This window comes from Botryllus schlosseri, chromosome 1, assembly GCF_051294905.1.
Source record: "Botryllus schlosseri isolate E-star chromosome 1, Bs_hap1, whole genome shotgun sequence".
NCBI classification, from domain to species: Eukaryota; Metazoa; Chordata; class Ascidiacea; order Stolidobranchia; family Styelidae; genus Botryllus; species Botryllus schlosseri.
In genome coordinates this window covers 30261110-30282914 of record NC_137236.1, presented here as the reverse complement: position 1 = coordinate 30282914, position 21805 = coordinate 30261110, and the positions used below count along the sequence as shown (strand labels likewise).

Sequence of the window (21805 nt, the reverse complement as noted above, 5' to 3'; positions counted from 1 at the left end):
AGGGGTTCTCAACTTCACTCGTATAACGGGCCGCATTTTAACAGCAAAAGACGCTGCGGGCCGCAGAAAATTATTACCAGGGAGGCTATTTGTGGTCTTATAATAACTTTAGGCTACTGTACTTTATTTGCCAGGCGTATACGGACATTTAGAACATTTTTATTCTTTCTAGAGCTTGCTGTTTTTGTGAGAATATGCAGATTCCAGCGGTGCAAGTCAATCCCTTCATGGAGCGTGCATTGCATTCGTTGCCAAGTATATGAGTATATGAGAAAGAGAGAGAAATATTTATTGATTCGTCAAACCGTAAAGAAAATAACATTGGCACATGAAATCATAACAAGTAACTTAGCGGTGTGAAACAGGGTGTGATCGATATGACTCTGGGTAGGGTCAATTGATCTGAGCACACCCAGACCACACCTTCATACCCTTCCACAAGAGAATCGTACTCTGTTTCATTGCGTGCGTGAGCGAGCAAGTAGAAAATTACGGTAACTTTTTCGTTACTGGAGCCATTATCATTTTGAACTTTCAGTCATATGAGAAGTAGAAGGGTGGCGTTCGGGGTCATTTATGAGAAAACCAATCAACCCTTCTCCTTTCCTTCCATGGCTGTAGCCCTGCAACAATATAGTCACAGAAGTCAGCTTTGTCAAGTTGATGATGGCCCCCTCCCCACGTTTTCCCTGCAAGCTTTTCCTCTGCAAATGTGTCCACTCTGATAAAATGGACCAAAATAAATTAGCTATGCTATATCTGTGGAGTCGTCCAATGCTGGGCGGCTAAAGTGAGTCTATAGATACGCGGCAACGTGTTTCAGAACATGCGATAAAACATTGCATTGTAAAATTGCTGTTACTCTTCCGGTCCTGGTTGAATCAAATAACTGTAGCTTCGAAATTTGTCAGGTAATGTTGTCCTTGCTGCTAAGATTCTGAAACAGCGAATATTCGTACAGTAGCCTCTGGTAAAGTTTTATTTAAATAACACCTCTCTAGCATATTTCTTGAGTTTCTCGATATTCCAAGCAATTTTGAAAGATGCGTCTATAACGTCGTCGATAATTTCAACGCCTCTAAATATGGATTTCCGGCTTGACTTCTAGCTGATAACGTTTTCTAAGATCAGGCTATGTGTAAAACTATCCAGAAGAAACTGTCGTGGTATCATTTCAAGATCCTTGTCGACAAATATGACGCATCGACTTTCCATTTATATCTGATAAAGCAAATTCATTTTTCCACGCAGAGACACAAACCCAGTTTTCGCTGTTTAATTTCCCGTTCCTTGTTCTTGTTTCTGTTCAAACCATTTGCTGCGAGTGAAAAACTCTTAAGAAAAACGGTATAATGACTTGTAAAAAGTGTCCTCTTTTTCGTCGAAACGCAAACGTGATTCCAATTGGCTTTTTAAAAATGATCATATAAATATTGGAGATGGAATCGCCATTTCAGAAAGACTGGGTTTCGATTTTAAACCACAGCCGCTACTGCGCTCGCCATTGCTTTCACGCGTACGATAAGAAACTACAAAAAGAACTTCCTTCGTGAGACGTACGTGATTCCAAATTCAAATTTCTTCGCGGAGCGCATTATTTACCTTGCGGTCTGCAATTATACCCTACCTCGGGCTCAACAAGCATGTTTAAAACAAGGCCCTAATTTAAAACGTTTTTTTTGTACAGTCATGACGTCACGAATATTCAATTGTGACGTCATATGAGATCAACATTTACAATTGAAAATAGATGGTTAATATAGCTCCTTTGACGAAGTATATGTAGGCCTACTTAGTACCGACTATTTCGAAGGTCCCAACCATCCCATATCGATAAACGGCGGTTATATACCTGGTGGTATTTGTCCGTAGGCTCATGCAACATGTTTTTTGAAAAGTATTTACACAATTATAGAATAATTTTACAACTTGAAAAAAACAAATTTTTTTAGAAAGATCTTTGTTTTAAATGCACTAGGCCTACACAGCGGGAAAGTAGGCACTTGTTTTCATGAAATAATCAAGAAATGTTGAGTAAATATAGTGACATAGCGAAGACGACATACTTGAATCCTTAAATAGAGGAGAAGTTATTCGTTACCGAATACTTTTATTGGTAGGCCTAATGATATACCTTCGCAAGTCAATCCATCCGCTCGCAACTTGTAACCATCGTAACACGTGCACTGTACAGGAGCCCTTTCGTTTACGGTACAATTATGACTGCAGTTTCTGCATTCTAAAGAAACATAAGGCAGTTTCACATACGCATCTCTATAGAAGTTTTTCAAATCAACGTTCCGTATTTAGATATATGGCTACCAGAAAGGAATACGCGTTCTGAGGTCATTTAATGTTACGCACTGGCTTACATATTCGAGATTACAGCACGGCCGTTATCGGATTTCCAGCCGATACCGATCAAAGCGATATATATAGTACCCAGGATCGTAACTGCCACGCCCCAAACCCCCAATGGGGATCGAGCTCGAAGGGACCCAAAACTATTTCGTGAATTAACATAAATTATATAGTATTTTGTTGGAAATTTATGCAACTTTTTCAAAATCTTTTCGCACTGCGCGCGATTTAATGGTTTGTAATTTCTTGATTATTGGGTACCCTTCCCCCAAGAAAAATAACGCATGAGTGAGAGGAATCGGCATTTCAACGTCGGCCATTACCTCGCCATGACGCAGCAAGACATATAAAGTTTTAGGCCATATAACATGCGACGACGAGAAGTGTGCCAAAACGAGAAATCATAGGCGGAAAACAACTGCCCTTATGCTGGCCACAAGCTTCGATATAAATACGTATATGCTTAATAGTCCATAGGCGCCTAAATGTCTGGCGCCAAATGTCCCTGTCCTGGCAATCTGAATCCCACAAGACAAAGGCCATCCCGCAGAGAAAATTTATTTGCCAGTGCAGAAATACCAGTTTGAAATCGCATGCGTCTTTTAGTTTAGTAAGTTCGGGCGACTTCAATATCTTTTGACATAGCAGACAGGCCACGAAATACCATCACGTAACGAATTCATTATACCACGGGTTCGCCCGAATATGATTAAATATTATTTACGGGCCCTACATTTTCCAAGACACCTCGTTCAGCTCTACCGGTAAATCTGATTGCATGAGCAAAAAGAGGATAAAAACTTGACAGTAATATATATGCAATTCCCGATCATATTGACCTATTATTGAAATTTTTCGCGTTTCGCGCGGTATATGCGAACAGGTCTGCTAACTATACAGTACAACAAATTTCGCCGAGAAGTCGCGGTAAAAAGGTATCGGGAGAGGGAGGTCTGGGGGGCGAAGTCCCCCAGAAGTTCGGTTTATCACCCTGCGGGGGGCCAATACCAACGTTATTTTTTTGGGGGGGGTGCTGACGAAGTGCTGTTATGGCCCTGATAGTAACTTTACCAGTAAAGCCGATCTTCTGCCAACATTCGAAAAATATAGTATCCAGCCAATGATATATGTAGATATATCCAGCTTAAAGTGCGTCCCCAAAACTAGAGAACATTTATTTTAGCAGCTTCACAGCCATTGCTATGCTTGGACATGAAATAAACTAGAAATGCTGCACCTGGTCCTCTGTAAGCTCTAAGACAGTAGTTACCAACCTTTTTGCAGCCGAGTACTGATTTAAGCGGCTGACTACCATCCACTCCCGCAGTTTACTCGTTCCATACTGAATTTCAACTTTGATATTCATAGCACGGGGTAGGGATCACATTGCGGTAAGACTTTTAGGACAGTCTTGTGAAATCTAAACATCTCATTTCAACTAGGTAGCCACTAACACCATGTTTGTGTACTGTAAATTATGCAACAACAGTCAAATCAAAATTTTAAATAAATCATGTAACAATTTGGACTGGACATCATGTTATCTGTTTCTATGTCAGTCTGTGGGAAACCTGGCATTGCATGCTATTAACTAGTGCGCTGTATTCTGGTATGGACCTTGACCCCGCAACTCTGAGTGAGTCTTCCAGATGTGCATCAGTGAGGCGTGCTCTGTGTTTTTTTTATGAAGTTCATGTCCGCAAAGGCTGATTCACAACGATAAGTTGAACAAAACATACCTGTAAACTTCATAGCAGCTGTGCATACACCACTGTACTTTTTCGTGTCAACAAGGCACCAAAAGTTTGATGCAGCCTGGTGGGCTTAGGGGTGAGGGGGTCATCTTACAGTGATACAATTTCTATCTCCAACTGTTCAGCATCGCGCCTTAAACAGACGTCATCATACCGGACAGCAGCAACGATTACAGAAAGTTAGAAAGATGGTTCTACTAAACTGTTGAGTGTAAGAGAATCAAGCTGTGTCAAATGATACAACAGTCTACGTCAAGGGTCGGCAACCTACGGTCCGCGGGCCGGATCCGGCCCGCCAAGCGAAATCGTCCGGCCCGCGACATCATAATTAGTTATCACAAGAATACGGCTCGCCGTTTAATAATGAGTTTCAATCTGCAGTGCAGCACTGCTTGGGAAGAATGCGGCATTGCTACGATGTAAGTAGCCTAGATCGTATTAGTCTATTGTTACGCCATAAAACGAAGGTGGTTGAAGTAAGAGATGGAGGTTGTCTGTACAGTAGACTATATCAGTACTTATCAATCGGGTGTATCTCGCAACCGAAGGTGTACCATACTTTTTAAACGGAGTACTGAATAGTTGGAATTTATTTTGTAGAGAAGGAATTTGGGAAAAGCGGGTGAATATTCAGTAATTAAATTTCGTATCACAGTTACAAATGTAGTGTTGGTACTAGGTTTTCTCTCATCCAGTATAGGAACGTGAGCATAATTTCTTTGTATTGTTGACATTCCCAGGTTCGCAGATTTGTTTCGAATGCGCCTCAACATCTCATGTATTTAGCTGTTTTCCCCCGAAGTTGCAAATCCAATTTGTTCAGATGTGACGTTTAATATAGCCTACAAAGAGAGTAAGATTAGATAACCATTTTCGATTACAAGATTATGAGTCGGCGATATTTGTATTTTCGAGGAGAGTTGCAATTTCATTTCTCAGTTCGTACACTCGTGCAAGTATAGCTGCTCGAATTATTGCGCGAACATAGCAGATATACAGGACATTGCCATATTATTTCTCTGCTTCTAATCAGGGCCGTAACTGCCGCACCCCAAACCCCCCAATTGGGGGGGGGGGCGAGCTCGAAGGGGGCCCAAAATTATTTCATGAATTAGCATAAATTATAGAGTATTTTTTGAAAATTCGTGCAACTTTTTCAGAAATTTTTCGCGCTGCGCGCGATTTAAAGTTGCCGAATTTCTTTATTGTTGGATACTTTTCCCCCAAGAAAAATTACGCAACATTTATAGAAATGGGCATATCAGCGTTGGTCATTACCGCGCCACGACGAACCAAGACGTATAAAGTCTCAGACCATGCAATATGCGACTCCAAGAAGTGTGCCAGAACGATCGGCAGCGAGAAAACTTCGGCCGAAAGGGACTGCCCTTATACTGACCGAAAACGTCGTTATATATACAAATTACACATAGGTTTAATTGTCCATAGGCGCCTGAATGCCTGGCGCCGAATGTCTTGGCAACCTGAACCTTACAAGACAGATACCATCACGCAGAGAAAAATTATATGACAATGAAGAATACCAATTTGAAATCGTGTGTACTTTTAGTTTAGTACGTTTGGGCGATTCTATATTTTTTGATGTAGCAGACAGGAGGTCACGAAATAACATTATGTAACGAAGTCATACAGACGTGTACGCCCGCCCGAATATGTTTAATTATTATTTACGGGCTCTACAGTTTCGCAGACACCTCACTAAGCTATACCGGCAAATATGAGTAGAGAGGACAAGAAATTTATAGCAATATATATGCAATTCCCGACCGATTTATCATGAATTATCGAAGATTTTCGCGCATAGCGCTTGCTCAGCACGAAACGGTACCACTATAACTTCGTGGTAAAAGTGAGCAACGTGATGGGGGACGGTTTATCACCTAATGGAAGCCCATGACTCAAGTTTTTTGGGGGGCCTGAGGAAGTGCTGTTTCGTTCCTATCGACGGGTATACACCCGGAGATGTTTAGCTAGTATTGAGGGTTCCTACCTTTTCAAACACACCTCACTCAGCTCTACCGGTAAATCAGATTACGTGAGCAGAGAGAGGGTAAAAATTCATAGCAATATATATGCAATTCCCGATCATATTGACCGATTCAGTCATGAATTATAGAAATTTCTTCGCGCCGAGCGAAGCCCCGCAGAAGTTAGGTTTATCACCCTATGGGGGCCCCAAGACCAACGCTTTGGGGGGGGGCTGGTGAAGTGCTGTTACAGCCCTGCTTCTAATATTATCTGGCGTACCAAATCATATAAACAGTTTTCATCATTGTGACCAAAACACTATTCAGGTTTGTTGTCTTAGCGCACATTGCCTTCTGATGAATTTAACTATAAATAACTAACCTACGGAGGCTAGTTAATCTATAATTAAACATTGCAACTTTGAGATTTTGTCATTGCGTCTGAGATAATCCAAGCGTTTTTGGCGGGGGACATAGCCTATAGTGGTGACGATAAGCGTCTACCAATCTGGCGGCCCTGTTCGATTCCAGTCGGAGGTTTATCTGGGCTCCTCTTCCCCCGCCGTCGCCGTTCTTACGCCGTTCTTACGGCGACACAAAAGCCCAGAAAAAGACCCGAGGGAAGAAAGAAAGCACTACCTAGGAACGGAAAGAACTAGTAGAAAGGGCCGCGGCTTCAAAAATATCAACATCGAAAAGAACTGTGACATCGGGCACTCTAGGCCGAGATGGATGTTAGAATAATAGGATCGCAACTGCGTGTCGTTCGACATCATCCTATCTGCTCATGACATCGCATTGTGTCTTATCGCATTGCACATTGTGTGTGACTTGTTCCGATGAAAAGTATAACCCAACGATTGATTGATTGATTGATTCCAACAAGCAGAGGAAGGACACCTTTATTGTCACACCTCATCAGAGCACAAATACAAGTATTGCCGACTCATAATCTTGTAATCGAAAATGGTTATGTAATCTTGCTTTCTTTGTACATTTAACGTCACATCTGAACAAATTGGATTTGCAGCTTCGGGGGAAAACAGCTGAATACATGAGATGTTGAGGCGCATTCGAAACAAATCTGCGACCCCGGGAATGGCAACAATACAAACAAATTATGCTCACGTTCCTATACTGGATGAGAGAAAACCTAGTACCAACACTACATTTGTAACTGTGATACGAAATTTAATTACTGAATATTCACCCGCTTTTCCTAAATTCCTTCTCTACAAAATAAATTCCGACTATTCAGTACTCCGTTTAATGTGAACGCCAATACCATTGCCTGAAAATTTCAAATGGGCCGTTTTGAAATGCGATGCAGTTGAATTGAATGACAAATTTCATACAAAGAGCATATCGCTGCATGAGTTTACAAAGAGTAGCCTACATTCTTGAAATTGGTCTTTATCCCAGCTTGACCAACAATGCAAAAGAAATTGCATCGATTTTTGGTAGCACGTACGCATGTTGACAATAGTGATCAACAATGAAATTCACGAAGAGCAAACTAAGATCACTATTCCGGACGCACATTTAAAATATGGTTTGATTCTTGCTATCTGAATTGTTACCAAAAGTTGAAAACCTTTCACAAAGGAAGCTGCGTCAATTGTCACATTTATTCTGCATTGTTGAAGTGTAAATAAATGTGTTTTGTTATTGGTATGATTGAGATTGCAGCAATGTAGGATGATGTATCGAAGTGAGCATAAAATATAGTATTAGGAAAAATTCCGGCCCACGAAAAAGTTGTACACTCGGAATTTGGCCCGTGACTACCAAAAGGTTGCCGACCCCTGGTCTACGTAATGGGTATGCAAGTATTGAAATATATTGAGAAAGTGCTTCTCAGCTATCTGCTACTGAATAGTAATGTTGTTTACTCCTTTGGCATTGTCCCGGACGTCGAGCTACCATACCGGAGCCCCCCGCCATTTGAAGAAAACCGTGGATGGCCTTCCGTCATACGGCTGTATAAGTACTGCGCCGTATCCTCATTCTTCGATATCTTGTGATTCGATTATATACTGGTATATTACTAATTGTAATTGAGGATATTTGATATCATCAATTCAAGTGTCTATAGGCTTATGTATTCATTGTCATTCGTAATAAGTTACATGTTAGTGTGATTTAAACAATAATAGCTAAATCAATCTATATAGGCCATATATTATAAAAGCTCAGTGATAAGTGCTGCTATTCGATCGATTTTTGGAACAGGCTCGCGGGCTACCCATCTAGTCCTCGCGGGCTACAGGGGGCCCGCGGGCAATGTTCTATTGAAGCTGCGCACGTGCGCATATGCACTGTAAAAACTGGGCCCACCTTTAAAGGAGGATACAAAAATCACCCTAAAAGGGTGGCCCGGTTCCACCTTTGTGAGGTGGAGCAATATTCCTCCTTTTTAGGGTGGAATATGTTCCACCCTTTTAGGGTGATTTTTGTATCCTCCTGCAAAGGTGGAATCTCTTCCACGTTTCCCCTATCTGGAGGCCATCCAAATACTAACCTGATAACCTCGAGCCCTCCATACAGATTCTCATACACCTTACCTCACAAATCCTCATCGAATATTGGCATAAATCATTGATTCACTTTAGCTGCCAACTTTATTTGCGTGTTAATAGTCCAAATGACTAAACTGTACGGATAAAAAAAGCGGAAAGCCAAACTTTCTTTTATCAGTGACCCACTTTACTAAAGATAACGAGCCTTAGGACAGATACGCAACTCCGTCTTCACTATACTTGAAGGAATCAAGAAAAAAGATTATTTTTAACGACCCTGATACTGATCAGCAATCTATAAAAGCAATGCCAAAGTGGTTGCAATTGTTCAGAACGATGCCAAATTTTGAGAGAGAGATTTAAATGCAACTCCATGTAATTTGCGATAAGAAGGTATGTTGCTTTCAGATTCCTGGTCAGTATTAGAGACGTCAAAAAGGATTTTTTTTGCGGAGTTATAGCCATTCAGTGATCAAATTACCAGGTTACCATTAAAACGCTGCACACCAAATTTCATTCAATCCTAGAATAAGCCGCAGGAGAGCCAATTTAAATTATATTATCAAAAAATTTCTGTCAATCCTACGAAATTGTTGATTTGTCATCATAAACGATGCAAAGCTAATTTAACTCGATTCGAGAGCGCAGAAACTGAGTATAAACTGCATATGGGCAGTCAATTTCTTCAAGAAAGCAAAGCGTGACAACGGTAGTTGTGTATCGATCAGACATTCACATGGAGTAGGGTTTGGGAAAACCGGATCAATGAATAGAGTTCAATCACAACAAATTGTTTAGTAAGTCGTTGGAGCTGTTGGAAGCTTCTTGCCATATTGCTCGAGAACACGCAATATCAGAATCTATTGATAGCTTAGATCACGTTGTTGAGAGGAAAATTTCACTACACTGACCAGTGACGGATAGAATTATATTATGATTTGAGGATATTTTTTGATGGATTTGGATTAGAGTCACCGATTGCCAAATAGTATCTTTATTAGTCACTGATTAGAGAAAGTTTGGTGCGGACAGTTAAACTGTTGCACTTGGCGCCCGGCAATCTCGCGAGGAAAATAGACATAAATGTCAATGAGTTTTTGAGCTGAGACGCAAACTCGATGTTGAAGACCCAGTGAACACCCAGTAGCACTGCAAGTGCCTCGTGGAATCCATTGCAACAAGTTACTTCTTGGCCATCGAAACAGACCGCCCACTCTTCCTTGGCCGTGTCGAAGGAGATGGTCGGATATGCAGACTTGGGCGCCTGGGAGAAAAATCACACATTGTCATGACTCGAATCATAAATCCACTATTCAAAAATAATTTGAAGGCGAGGTGCGAGATAGAAAGGACGAGGCTGGGTATCATATGTTCAAGAAAATTCTTTTTCTCAATTTTTGTGCATAGAAAAAGGTATCGTCAGAAGCGTTCCGCGTCATTCCTACAGTCACTACCACCATGTTTGTGAAAATGATTTTACGTATGATAATAGTTTCAGTAGGTTATTTTGTTGCTGGTTCTCACTAGTCCACAGTTTATATTTGCACAAGATAGATGGGGGTAGCACGATAATTTACCTAATAACTTCGAGCTAACATTCGAAGGGAGGCCATGATGCATCATGGTCCCAAGCCAAGGGGGTCTCGTAGCTTGTAGTTGGCGGCGTAACGAACATAAGTTGAACCTGATAACAATAGCCTAGCAATAAGTCTTCGTGACCATCTCGAGTTGCATCATTACAGTTGACACTCCATTCAGATCAGTGTTGGGAGGACTCGAGTCATGACTTGACTCGAGTCAGACACGAGTCACCTTTTTCGTATGACTTGACTTGACTCGAGTCACTTTGCTAAAATGACTTGACTTGACTTGACTCGGCGTATCAGAAATGTGGATTGACTCGTGACTCGGAGCAAACTTCACGAGTCAATTTCAAGTCATCAAGTAATCGGTGTCGATAAAAATCACTGTATCTTGCATGTGGTCGGATTGTTCGCGAAACGCTGCTGTTCTTACCCTAACCCAGGGGTGTCAAACATACGGCCCACCAGACGATTTCATACGGCCCGCGAAGCAATTACGAGTAGATTGAAAAACAGTTGTATTACCCAACATATTTATAACAAGTATCAAGATTTGATGGTAAGAAATACTTTGATTAAATAATGCCTCAAGACAGCAGATGTCGTACAAGATCAATGTTAGAAGGTCACACAATATCAATCCGCAATGAACAAAAGAGTGCATGCTGCACAGACTGCACACTGAGTAGCCTGCATCGTTTTATGGAAAAATGGCCCTTATTAGTAATTGCCAACGGAAGCGAAATGCTTGTGCGATACCGCTAATGCAGATTATAATTACAACGTCCACATTTATAGTTGTTTTTCTCACAACGCTTGACTAAATGACTAAAACAAAGGGAGCATGGAAATATGCCACGCAGTTTATACCGCAGTTAGAGCGACCAACGCCGACCATTCAATCGGCCAATCATCGTATTTTTGCCAATTCTGTTGTTTGCGGTGTTGCTGGAATAGAACCCTCATCATCCGTAAAATTATGTATAATATAGTCTACTATGTTGTATATATACGCTAGAATTGCTAGATAATCAAATACTTTCGTGAAAAATAGGGGAATCGCGTTTACGGTGACATTTTGGAATCATTTGACTTGTCCGGCCCGCAAGCGATCTGAAGGTTTTATTTGGGCCTGCGACACAAGTCGATTTTGACACTCCTGCTTATAACCGAATCTCTGGTTTTATCGAAATTGAATTTGAATATAGTTTATATAGTCCTCAACCATTGGCGCAGCCTCGAATTGTATCATATCAATTTGTAAATCGGTAATGTATTGCATCTTATCAATTCGTTTTTCTATTCTATATTCTCTAATTTGGCTGCTGGTATAACTATAAACTGATCGAGGCTCTGCAATAAGGCTACTTACGTAGTTTAACAGTTCTACGTAGGCCTATATGTGAGCCATGCCTTATACTTTGAAAAGGCAACTTGACTTGAATTGTGACTTGACTCGTGACTTGACTTGACTTGACTCGACTTGACTCGAGTCACCTCCAAAAATCGAGTGACTTGACTTGACTCGAGTCACCTTCGAAAATCAATTGACTTGACTTGACTCGAGTCAAAATGTGCCATGACTCGAAATGACTCGTGACTCGAAGGTAGTGACTTGATCCCAACACTGATTCAGATGCTATTGAACTCAAATCTCGTACAGCGCTTGTTTGTCATGTAGGCTAAAATCATATAAGTGCTAGTTAACATCGATAAAAATATTACCTGATCAACTATCAAGAAATGTGAATAGCTGTCACCAAAAATGGTAGGCATGCCAACCATCCAGTCCAGCTTTTGAGAGTCTGAAAAATATTCAATGTTAGGTCATAAGTTGATCATTGAAAACATATCCGATAACATTAAAGGGTGGCTATCAGAGGTAGTAATTGATGAAGTGCTATGTCTGGAAATATTCCTCTACTTCCATTCCGCCATAGTTTTTATGTGTTGAAACTTTGTACTGCGTCGCTACTTATACTCCAAGCAATTTAAGGACGTTTTCAAAAGGACTACTTCTACTCGTACTTGAGTTGATTTTAGCTTCCCTTTCCAAGAGATGCCATAGGACGAACGGCACTTATCAAATATTTGGCGTTTTTCACTGAATGAAATATAGAAATGGTAGTATGGAAACAACTTACGCATCAGCTTTCTGATGTAATCTGGAACATTCCCTAATTTTGTCAAGCATTGAGCCGAGCTGGACACTTTTCCTGCGATTATTCTTGGTAGATCAACTCTACAAAGGTCTTCAATGCAACCAGCAGTATGACAGAGTATTTTCAATTCTTCGAGGATCTGGAAAGATTTTAGCTATTGATACTATCGATGTAAGATGAGGATTCAAGATCTTACCCAACGTGCCTCCACAAGAAGGGGATATTGCTCCAAGACATCTCTGGTTGTCATGCCATTGATTATATCTTCTCTGCGTCTCCTGAAGGTTCGCTTCATTCGGTCGATTATCATCGAAGTATCAGGATTTCTCTTATGGTATTGTGACCTAATTGTACTTTGATGAGCAGCTATGCTCGTCTCATCCTCTCGAGCATATCTAGGCGGATCAGCTTTCTGCAAAGCAGTCAAACTGAAGTAAGCTTTAAAAAGGAACTTCAAATGATAAAATTACGTCAGGGGATTGGATGCGAGGAACTTTGCACCGTGCGGTAATTGCATCGTCATTGTCCTTGTTTTGTCTTTTTTTGTTACCGAATATCTTTTTTTTTTCCATCACGATTGGATCTTTTTTGTTTCTACGCCATTCTTTGAATTTTGTGATCAGCGGACCACTCCAAGATCCCTGGAATGCATTATGTTGAGAGTATTGGTAGCACAAATAAGTCGAATGTCCACACACTAACAACTTACATAGGACGGTTTTCCAGGAAATGAAATTCTGTCTTCCAAAATGGGGTACTTGGTTACCAGATATGTCAGAGCAGTGTGATATTGTTTCCTGTCTGGATACCAGCTGTGAAAAATGAAAGAATAGTATATGAGTTAAACGAGTTTTTGTCCATGAAATGTTTCGCGTATACCCAGTAAATTTACGCGAGTCATTGAAGAGGAAACCCACAATGTCCCTTCTAAGTTTTCCAGGGATGGAAGTGACATTCTTCCCTCGATACAATTCCAGCTCTTGCTCGACGTTTTTAGGCAAAGTAAATGCGTATTTTGTGCCTGGCCACTTCATTTCAAACCTACTCCGGCTTGACCTGATTGGAGAGGTGCTGCAAGATCGAAATTCACCATCCAAGCAGGCAGCTGTTATTCTCTTCCCGTCATCTTAATACATGAATCAAATAACTCAAACGTAAATGCTGATCGCAGAACACCCTACCTTGACTATACTCGATCACAGTGCTGCTACAGGATGGAGGTTCACCTTCGCAGCCATCAGCAGTTGATGTCTTCCCTTCATCTAATAAAGAAATCAAATGACTGAAACGTGAATGATCATCGCAGGACACAAGGGTGTTCAAAAAGGACTTTTTCTGTCAAATTGTACTTGCTACAATTGTTGTGTTACCTAACCAATTTGACTGAGAACTATATTGGTAAAAACTTCGGAATATGCCAGGGTAAAAAATATTTTATTCAAATCTAAATTTCTCAATTATAACATAACTCCGCTTCCACTAGTTGGAATCGGACCATTATTCGGTGATCATTGTTTCTATAGACATGTCAATGTCAATTTCATAGATTATGGATAAAAATTTGAAATTTCTTTTCAAGTGATGAATAACTTTCGTCTCTCCTAGCAATGCGGCTTTTGGATTAAATTGAACCAGCAGCCTTAAATTAGGTAACCTAACAATTCTATAAAGTAGCGACTAAAATTTTTAAATAAAAAGTCATATTTGCACACTCCTTCAGAACACCCCACCTTGACTAGACTTGATCGCAGCTTTGCTACAGAATGGAGGTTCACCTTCACAGCCATCAGCAGTTGATGTCTTCCCTTCATCTAATAAAGAAATCAAATGAATCAAACGTGAATGATCATCGTAGGACACAAGGGTGTTCAAAAAGGACTTTTTCTGTCAAATTGTACTTGCTACAATTGTTGGGATACCTAACGAATTTGACTAAGAACTATATTGGTAAATACTTCGGAATATGCCAGGGTAAAAAATATTTTTTTCAAATCTAAATTTCTCAATTATAAAATAACTCCGCTTCCACTAGTTGGAATTGGACCATATTCGGTGATCATTCTTTCTATAGACATGTCAATCTCAATTTCATGGAATATGAATAAAATTTTGAAATTTCTTTTCAAATGATGAATAACTTTCGTCTCTCCTAGCAATGCGGCTTTTGGATTAAATTGAACCAGCAGCCTTCAATTTGGTAACCTAACAATTCTATAAAGTAGCGACTAAAATTTTTAAATAAAAAGTCATATTTGCACACTCCTTCAGAACACCCCACCTTGACTAGACTTGATCGCAGCTTTGCTACAGAATGGAGGTTCACCTTCACAGCCATCAGCAGTTGATGTCTTCCCTTCATCTAATAAAGAAATCAAATGAATCAAACGTGAATGATCATCGTAGGACACAAGGGTGTTCAAAAAGGACTTTTTCTGTCAAATTGTACTTGCTACAATTGTTGGGATACCTAACGAATTTGACTAAGAACTATATTGGTAAATACTTCGGAATATGCCAGGGTAAAAAATATTTTTTTCAAATCTAAATTTCTCAATTATAAAATAACTCCGCTTCCACTAGTTGGAATTGGACCATATTCGGTGATCATTCTTTCTATAGACATGTCAATCTCAATTTCATGGAATATGAATAAAATTTTGAAATTTCTTTTTAAATGATGAATAACTTTCGTCTCTCCTAGCAATGCGGCTATTGGATTAAATTGAACCAGCAGCCTTCAATTAGGTAACCTAACAATTCTATCAAGTGGCCACTAAAATTTTTAAAAAGTCATATTTGCACACTCCTTCAGAACACCTTGAATAGACTTGATCACAGTGGTGCTACAGGATGCAGGTTCGCCTTCGCAGCCATCAGTAGTTGATGTCTTCCCTTCATCTAATAAAGAAATCAAATGACTGAAACGTGAAAGCAGATCGCAAGACCCAGGGGTTTCAAAAATGACTTTTTAAAAAATTTTACTGGCTACTTGATAAAATTGCTAGGTTACCTAAAAAATACTTCACACAAATTTTGACACTTGTAAGTCGGATTGCTATGTAGAAAAAAGCTTACTATTCATTTCATTTATTGAAAATATATACAACTTCTTCAGATATTTCCGGTTACCACATGATAATTATTGATTGTGTGAAAGAATGATGCACAACGAATTTAACTTATAATTACATAAAATAATCAGGAATTTACCACCGTAAATACTACTTAATGCAAGTCTAAATAAACAGGCACAAGCGGGTTTTTCCACAAAATTTCAAAACATGACCTAAATGGGATGCGAAACACAGTACTATGCTCTCGAGTAATGCCGTTCGACAACGCACAACCAACGCCACGAAGCGAGGTGGCTAAATTTAAACCACGCGTTGATATAAGGTAATCGAGAACACGAGAAAAACTTGTTGCAAAATTGTACATGTTTTGGATTACGTCTTTATATACTGTAGTCCATCACATATACCTAATGCGAATAACTACATGCTGTGAACAGCAACAATGATAACATCTCTCGAACAAGACATCAGTGACCTCTTTGCTCAAATTATGCGATGGATACAATTTAAGTACTGTAGAAAGTTTCACAGAAAGCCGCAGTTTGACGCGGCCGACGATAGTAACGATACTTCACTTGTTGGTTTCGCATCCATTAAGGTAATGTTTTCAAGTTTTGAAAAGTTAAGTAAAATCTTAGGAAAACCTGCCGGTATACCAGTTGGTAATGGTAAATTTGGTCTTACCTTCATTGCTTCCGCGTATTGGAACGCTAACCTTGAGGATGTCGTTGTCACCGACCTTGGCATATTTGAGATCAACATATTGACCAAATGCTCTGTCGTAGCACTTGATTTTACAATCACTACCGTGCAATACATCTTTAAATACTTGATGAACCGCACTTTCTATCTTTGAAGTATCAGCAACAGAAATAATTCTATCGTGATCTAATATCTTAACTAGCAATCTCATCATATTGTTATCTGGATTGAAGGAACAAGTTGATAAGAAGATCTTTAGAAATAACTGGCATCGGAAATACATGCCGGTACAGAAGTATGCATATGGCGAGCCGATCCAGCGTCTACACAAAATCCAGCATTCACATTTTTTTTCACAGCCGAACTTTTCAGTAATTCAATAACCAATCAGAATCCGACAGTCCGCCAATCATTTCTCACCAAAGTGAATCAGTATGACGTAACAACACTGGCGGTCAAATATTTTTCGCAGCCGAACTTTTCAGTAATTCAACAACAAATCAAAATCCAACAGCCCGCCAATCATTTCTCACCAAAGGGATCTACCATCCGCCGGTTTACCTCGCCAGTGCAAATCGGTTTATAGTTAATTTGATCTTACCTCCGTTTCTTCAAATACCTCATAAACTGCACTTTTTATCTCCGAAGCACCAGCAACAGAAATAGTTCTATCATGATCTAATATCTTGACTAACAATCTCATCGTATTGTTATCTGGATTGAAGAAACAAGTTGATTAAAAGCTATTCAGAAATTACTGGCATCGGAAAAACATACACAATGATGGAGTCTTATAAATCTGGACTCACCGATTGAATATACATCGAAAGGTCTATTGTATATCAATTCGTTCGGAGAAAATGCATGGAACAAACCCGTTTCAAATACAGAGTAGCAATGCATATGGCGATAAAATGATGACTCGAGTAATTTCCCCAACATTTTCCATTGATTACGAATTAACAAAATGTACTCAACTTTACAAAAAATCGGACAATCATCTTTCTCACTGACAACATATGTTCCATTGCATTGGTACCGTTCGCAACCATCGTCATACAATTTAGCACTCCCTATTTTCATTCCCTCTGGAAAACTTTGGAACCCAAGTAAGCCAGCATAACAATCTGGTATTGTTGAGGCCAAAATATTCTCAATGTTAATATTCGGTGGACTATCGCATAAGCAATTCGCGGAGGTCATTTCCCAGCACTTCCTTTGCTGTAAGCGACTTGCCACTGTAAAGGAAATATTTTTGAAATTTCCAGAGTTTCGACTGATTTTTTTGACAATTTGGTGATAGCTCTCAAATCTCATACTCCAAAGGTGAGAGATCGGTCCGCACTTTTTAATCATTGAGGCATAGTGTAACATAAAATGGAATTTTGGCTTCACAACATGAGGTGCGCATTCAAGAACTTTCTTGTAAAAATCAACCACCAAAACATCCAGTTCATTTACCATGTTGGTTGACAAATGTTTTGCAAATATTATGTCAGAGATTCGAGATAGCATCAAATAAAGTTCCCATGTATCATCTCCATCAGTCACATAAGTGCCTACTATAAAGCCAAAGTGATTAAACAAGCACCATGTCTGTGTCGCAGTCAATGATGAGACATTTCCTTTATAATGAGGCTTATTTCGCTTTTCGTAACGGCCATAAGGGAAACTTTGCACTAAATCAATAAAATCCGATTTGGTCATAGTATCAAGAATCAGACCGTCAATGATATATTGAAGGATACCCGGGGCCACTCCTTCAAGGAAATCATGCATAATATCCGAAGGCAATCCATCTATGACATTGAAAGACTGGAGTCCAGATAAAGGACTCCCCATTCGAACACCATACACACTTTCTAGCGATGGATCATTACCAACATCTCGAACATGACATTCATGATCAGCTGAATTTCGGATTTGAAACATATCCTCAGAAAACTTACGAGTCAAGTCATGGTAGTGGCACATGCAAAATCTACAGATACGTCCACTGCTGAAGCTTCTGCGGAAACCAGCTAGGTCATGACTAGCCAAATTATCGGCACTGATCGTAACTAAGCCGCCCCTGAACTGGTTTGTTTGACCATTATGTAAGGTCACACTGATGCCATAGGTCTCCAATATTTTCAGATCTTGGTATAGAGGATCAAGTATCGCTGCATAACCAACCTTCTTCACAACCGCACTTTTAGCAATAATAACAGGATGAATATTGCGAAGGCTTGAGAGATATTTCATCTCGACATTACCCAGAACAAAATAGAAACAGGTTAACTTATGCATTACTCTGGAACCTCCGAGAGGATTGCATAATTCGAGATCATCAACATAAAGATGAATACGTAATAGGCTGCGATCAGCTTTGAAAAAAGGATGATCAAAGAATAGAGTCCCATCACAAAAATTGTTTAGTAAGCCATTAGAGCTGTTGGAGAAGCTTCTGTCCATACTGTCTGTTACGTCCTTGTGTGAAATATATTGCTCAAGAACACGCAATATCGGAATATATTGATAGCTTAGATTCCGTTGCTCAGAGGGAAACTTCTCAATTGGCTCAATCAAGCCCAGAGTAAGCAGCGACTTCCTGAATATGTATTCACTCTGCGACTGATCAACCACTTGTCCTAATTCGGTTTGGGAGATATCTTTGAAATCCTCGAAAAGATTAATAAACATTAGCATAATATTACGTGAAACAGATCTAGGAAGCGAGAATTTCTCCAGCATGCACAAATTCAACTTCAAGCACGCATCACTGAAATTAACAGAACTTGCTGTTGATGCACTGAGAGTTCCTGCCTCATCCGACTGCTCACTAGGATGAAGCTCATCGTAAAATCCGCTCAGTAAATCGTTGTTGTTCACCAGTGCAATGGCAGGTACGCTGGTCTGCACAGTGGCATGTTGTCGGTATAAATGCACTCTATAGCTGGTGTATGTCGTGCGCATGGCATTGCAGGATCCCATTCTGCAGCAGTACGTCCGGCAGGAACGATGAGATCCTCGCAAATGGCTTAACAAGTAGGCGCGACTGGAAAACGCCATTATAACGCACCCCCCAACAGGACATAGCCAATCCATAATTCAAAGTCAAAGCCAGTCCAACCGAATCCAGGTCAATCCAAAATCCAGCGCCAGCATTGACATTTTTTCGCAGACGAACTTTTTAGTAATTGAAGAACCAATCAGAATCCAACACTCCGCCAATCATTTCTCACCAAAATGAATCAGTATGACGTAACAACACTAGCATTCACATTTTTACGCTGCTGAACTTTTTAGTAACTCGACAAATAATCAAAAGCCAGCATGCAGTCCGCCACTCATTGCTCACCAAAGTGAATCAGTATGACGTAACAGCAATACCCAATAATTATGATCGCGATACTTTTTTACAATGGTATTTACTGCCCATCACTGCACAAATTGTATATATACAACTAATGTCAAATATAAATATATATATTATTGACCAGAGATTAGCGTGATTAGAATTACGATTTGAAAAACCGGATTTGTTACAATTTTGTCGGATTTGGTTTGGATTATGATTGGAGTTTCTTTCTTAATGGATTATGATTTGGATTGGATTTACTGATTTTCTGAGAGATTGAAATTTCGTGTCGCCGATGGCGACAAACTTTATTCAGATCAGTTAATAATGTACTTATGGTTTACTAAAATATGGAAAACGCGGTGCCAATGAATGTTGTGCACGAAAAGTTATCGAGTTGGTATATTTTATACCGCAATTATAGTTTTATAGTAATTATAGTTTTTAAAGCAATACGCTGGTTCAGTAACGTCATACCCACATATTTACGACACAAGTAAACATTACGTTATATTTATATGTGTATGCATAAGACATAACGCAACCACTATTGACGTTCAGCGTTACATTTCATGGATAACTTGCACGTCTCAACGCACAGACAATACATATTTATTTCGTTTAAAATTTCATAATATGACACCTAACAAGTATGAATAGGAATTTGTGAAATTTTGCAAGATTTGGATGGGATTCGAATTTAAGATGTTTTTGTAATGGTTTTGGATCTGGACTTACCGATTAGAAATCCCCTCACCGTCATCACGTGCATGGTGATGTTTTGAGGTGAAACATAAGGTGGAAATACATTTACTCCTATTTGAATAGGTGGATAATGACATCCACCCTCTAAAGTAGGTGGATCTGACGTTACACCTGTACGTAAGGGTGTAAATGTCATTTACACCCCTACTCCACCCAAAAACCCACCTTTATTTTTTACAGTGTGCGCAGTGCTGACATGGTCTCTGCGCACAGAAAATCTAAGATGCGCACACAAATCCGAAGTGATGACCTTCTTTTTTTAGCCGTTACGCACTGTTGTCCAAGGGTCTGCGCAGTGAGTTGGTGTGGGTACGCACACTCGTCAAAAATTAGAGGGAACATTGCCCGCGCGCAACGCGTTGGTGATCCCTGCGCTAAGAATCAGATCATTATACCCAGTACAGCAGTAGAAAAGTTTAATTATCTGACTTTCTACAGCTACAACCGTCACACAAATTGCCGACATTCTTTCAACTCAAGTGGCGGAAACCGGTATTTCATCCGAAGACTGATACCGACTCGATATAATGGGCGAACCAATGAAAATTTGGAATCCCAAAAAATTTGTATTTGAATAAAATAGTAGTTACGGTGGACGTTACTATAATAAATAATTAAAGAATCGGCCACCGTAAATACTATTTTGTTCGTAATCCAAATTTTTCGACGGCAATAACTCCGCTTCCACTGGTTGGAATCGAACCAAATTTGGTGAGCATCGTCTCTATAGACAGCCTGACACTTTGATGGGGTGAACAGAAAATTTTCAAATTTTTTTATTTTTATTTTTTATATAATAAATAGAAACTTTCTTCTCCTGTAGCAAAGCGGCTACTGGCTGGAATTGAACAGAATTTGGTGTGCATGCATAAATTAGGTAACCTAACAATTTTATCAAGTAGCCAGTACGATGTGAGAAAAAAGTCCTTTTTGAAGAGCCCTAATGCCCACACGTTGGTTTCAAGTTATTCATCCCCGATTTGCAACTATAGCCTTTTCTTCAAAAATTGGATATTAAAAGCTTATTACCGTACCTGCAGGAAGGCAAGAACCACATGTTAAAGGGCAATCTCTGCTCATGGTATCCAAATGGCAGAAATTCCTATTCGCTCGACACCACGAGTGTTGGTCCACGCATCCGTCGCCATCTGTATTATAGATATGTTAATATTGAGTGATTAATTGAGGATGTATTTGTATATAATATTTTGCAGCACGTACCATGGAAGATTATTCCGAAGACAGTCACCAGTACGTGGAATCTGCAACGTATACGTTCTTAATTGATCACATTTATCCTATCTCACGAAAGTTTTGTGATATTGGTTCACCAAATACTGGTTTTAGCCTATGATACGTGCAAGATGCATAGGTTGCAGTAAATGCCGACATAGCTGGCTAAATATGGGGATGTGATAGTCTGCCATACAATGAGGTTTGTTAAAGCCGACGCAATTAATCACGAATTTGCACTCCGTTATTTTGTTATCAGAAGAGCTGCCTGGGGGTACAGAACTTCAAGATACAATTGAATGGCATGTTTATATTGAAATGAAC

General features: G+C 39.7%; 2 protein-coding genes across 2 annotated transcripts in view; both read right to left on the bottom strand.

Moving 5' to 3' along the window:
• Positions 1 to 21392, bottom strand: part of LOC145447123 (uncharacterized) — a 36457-nt gene extending 15065 nt beyond the window's left edge. Inside the window, exons 1-2 of the mRNA XM_080325545.1 lie at positions 21283 to 21392; positions 2135 to 2239 (exon numbers count right to left, since the gene is read on the bottom strand). Of these exons, the coding sequence (XP_080181671.1) occupies positions 2135 to 2239; positions 21283 to 21328 (151 nt within the window). The 5' untranslated portion in view covers positions 21329 to 21392. The remainder of the gene's footprint in view (positions 1 to 2134; positions 2240 to 21282) is intronic.
• Positions 8706 to 17508, bottom strand: LOC145447073 (sterile alpha motif domain-containing protein 3-like). The gene is made up of 10 exons (XM_080325500.1): positions 16126 to 17508; positions 15185 to 15265; positions 13549 to 13629; positions 13247 to 13493; positions 13077 to 13179; positions 12838 to 13008; positions 12564 to 12779; positions 12350 to 12506; positions 11931 to 12010; positions 8706 to 9886 (listed from the first exon to the last, which is right to left on the bottom strand). Exons 1-10 carry the CDS (start codon positions 16424 to 16426, stop codon positions 9620 to 9622), a joined length of 1704 nt encoding a protein of 567 aa, XP_080181626.1. The 5' UTR covers positions 16427 to 17508; the 3' UTR covers positions 8706 to 9619.
• Positions 21393 to 21805: the final 413 nt, after the last annotated feature.

Coding starts and splice junctions, on each gene's coding strand:
- LOC145447073 (XM_080325500.1), bottom strand. CDS start 16,426: ATGTATTTCCGATGCCAGTTATTTCTAAAGATCTTCTTATCAACTTGT. Junction 15,266..16,125: donor AATACGCGGAAGCAATGAAG/GTAAGACCAAAT, acceptor TTTCTTTATTAG/ATGAAGGGAAGACATCAACT. Junction 12,507..12,563: donor TTCTTGTGGAGGCACGTTGG/GTAAGATCTTGA, acceptor AAATCTTTCCAG/ATCCTCGAAGAATTGAAAAT.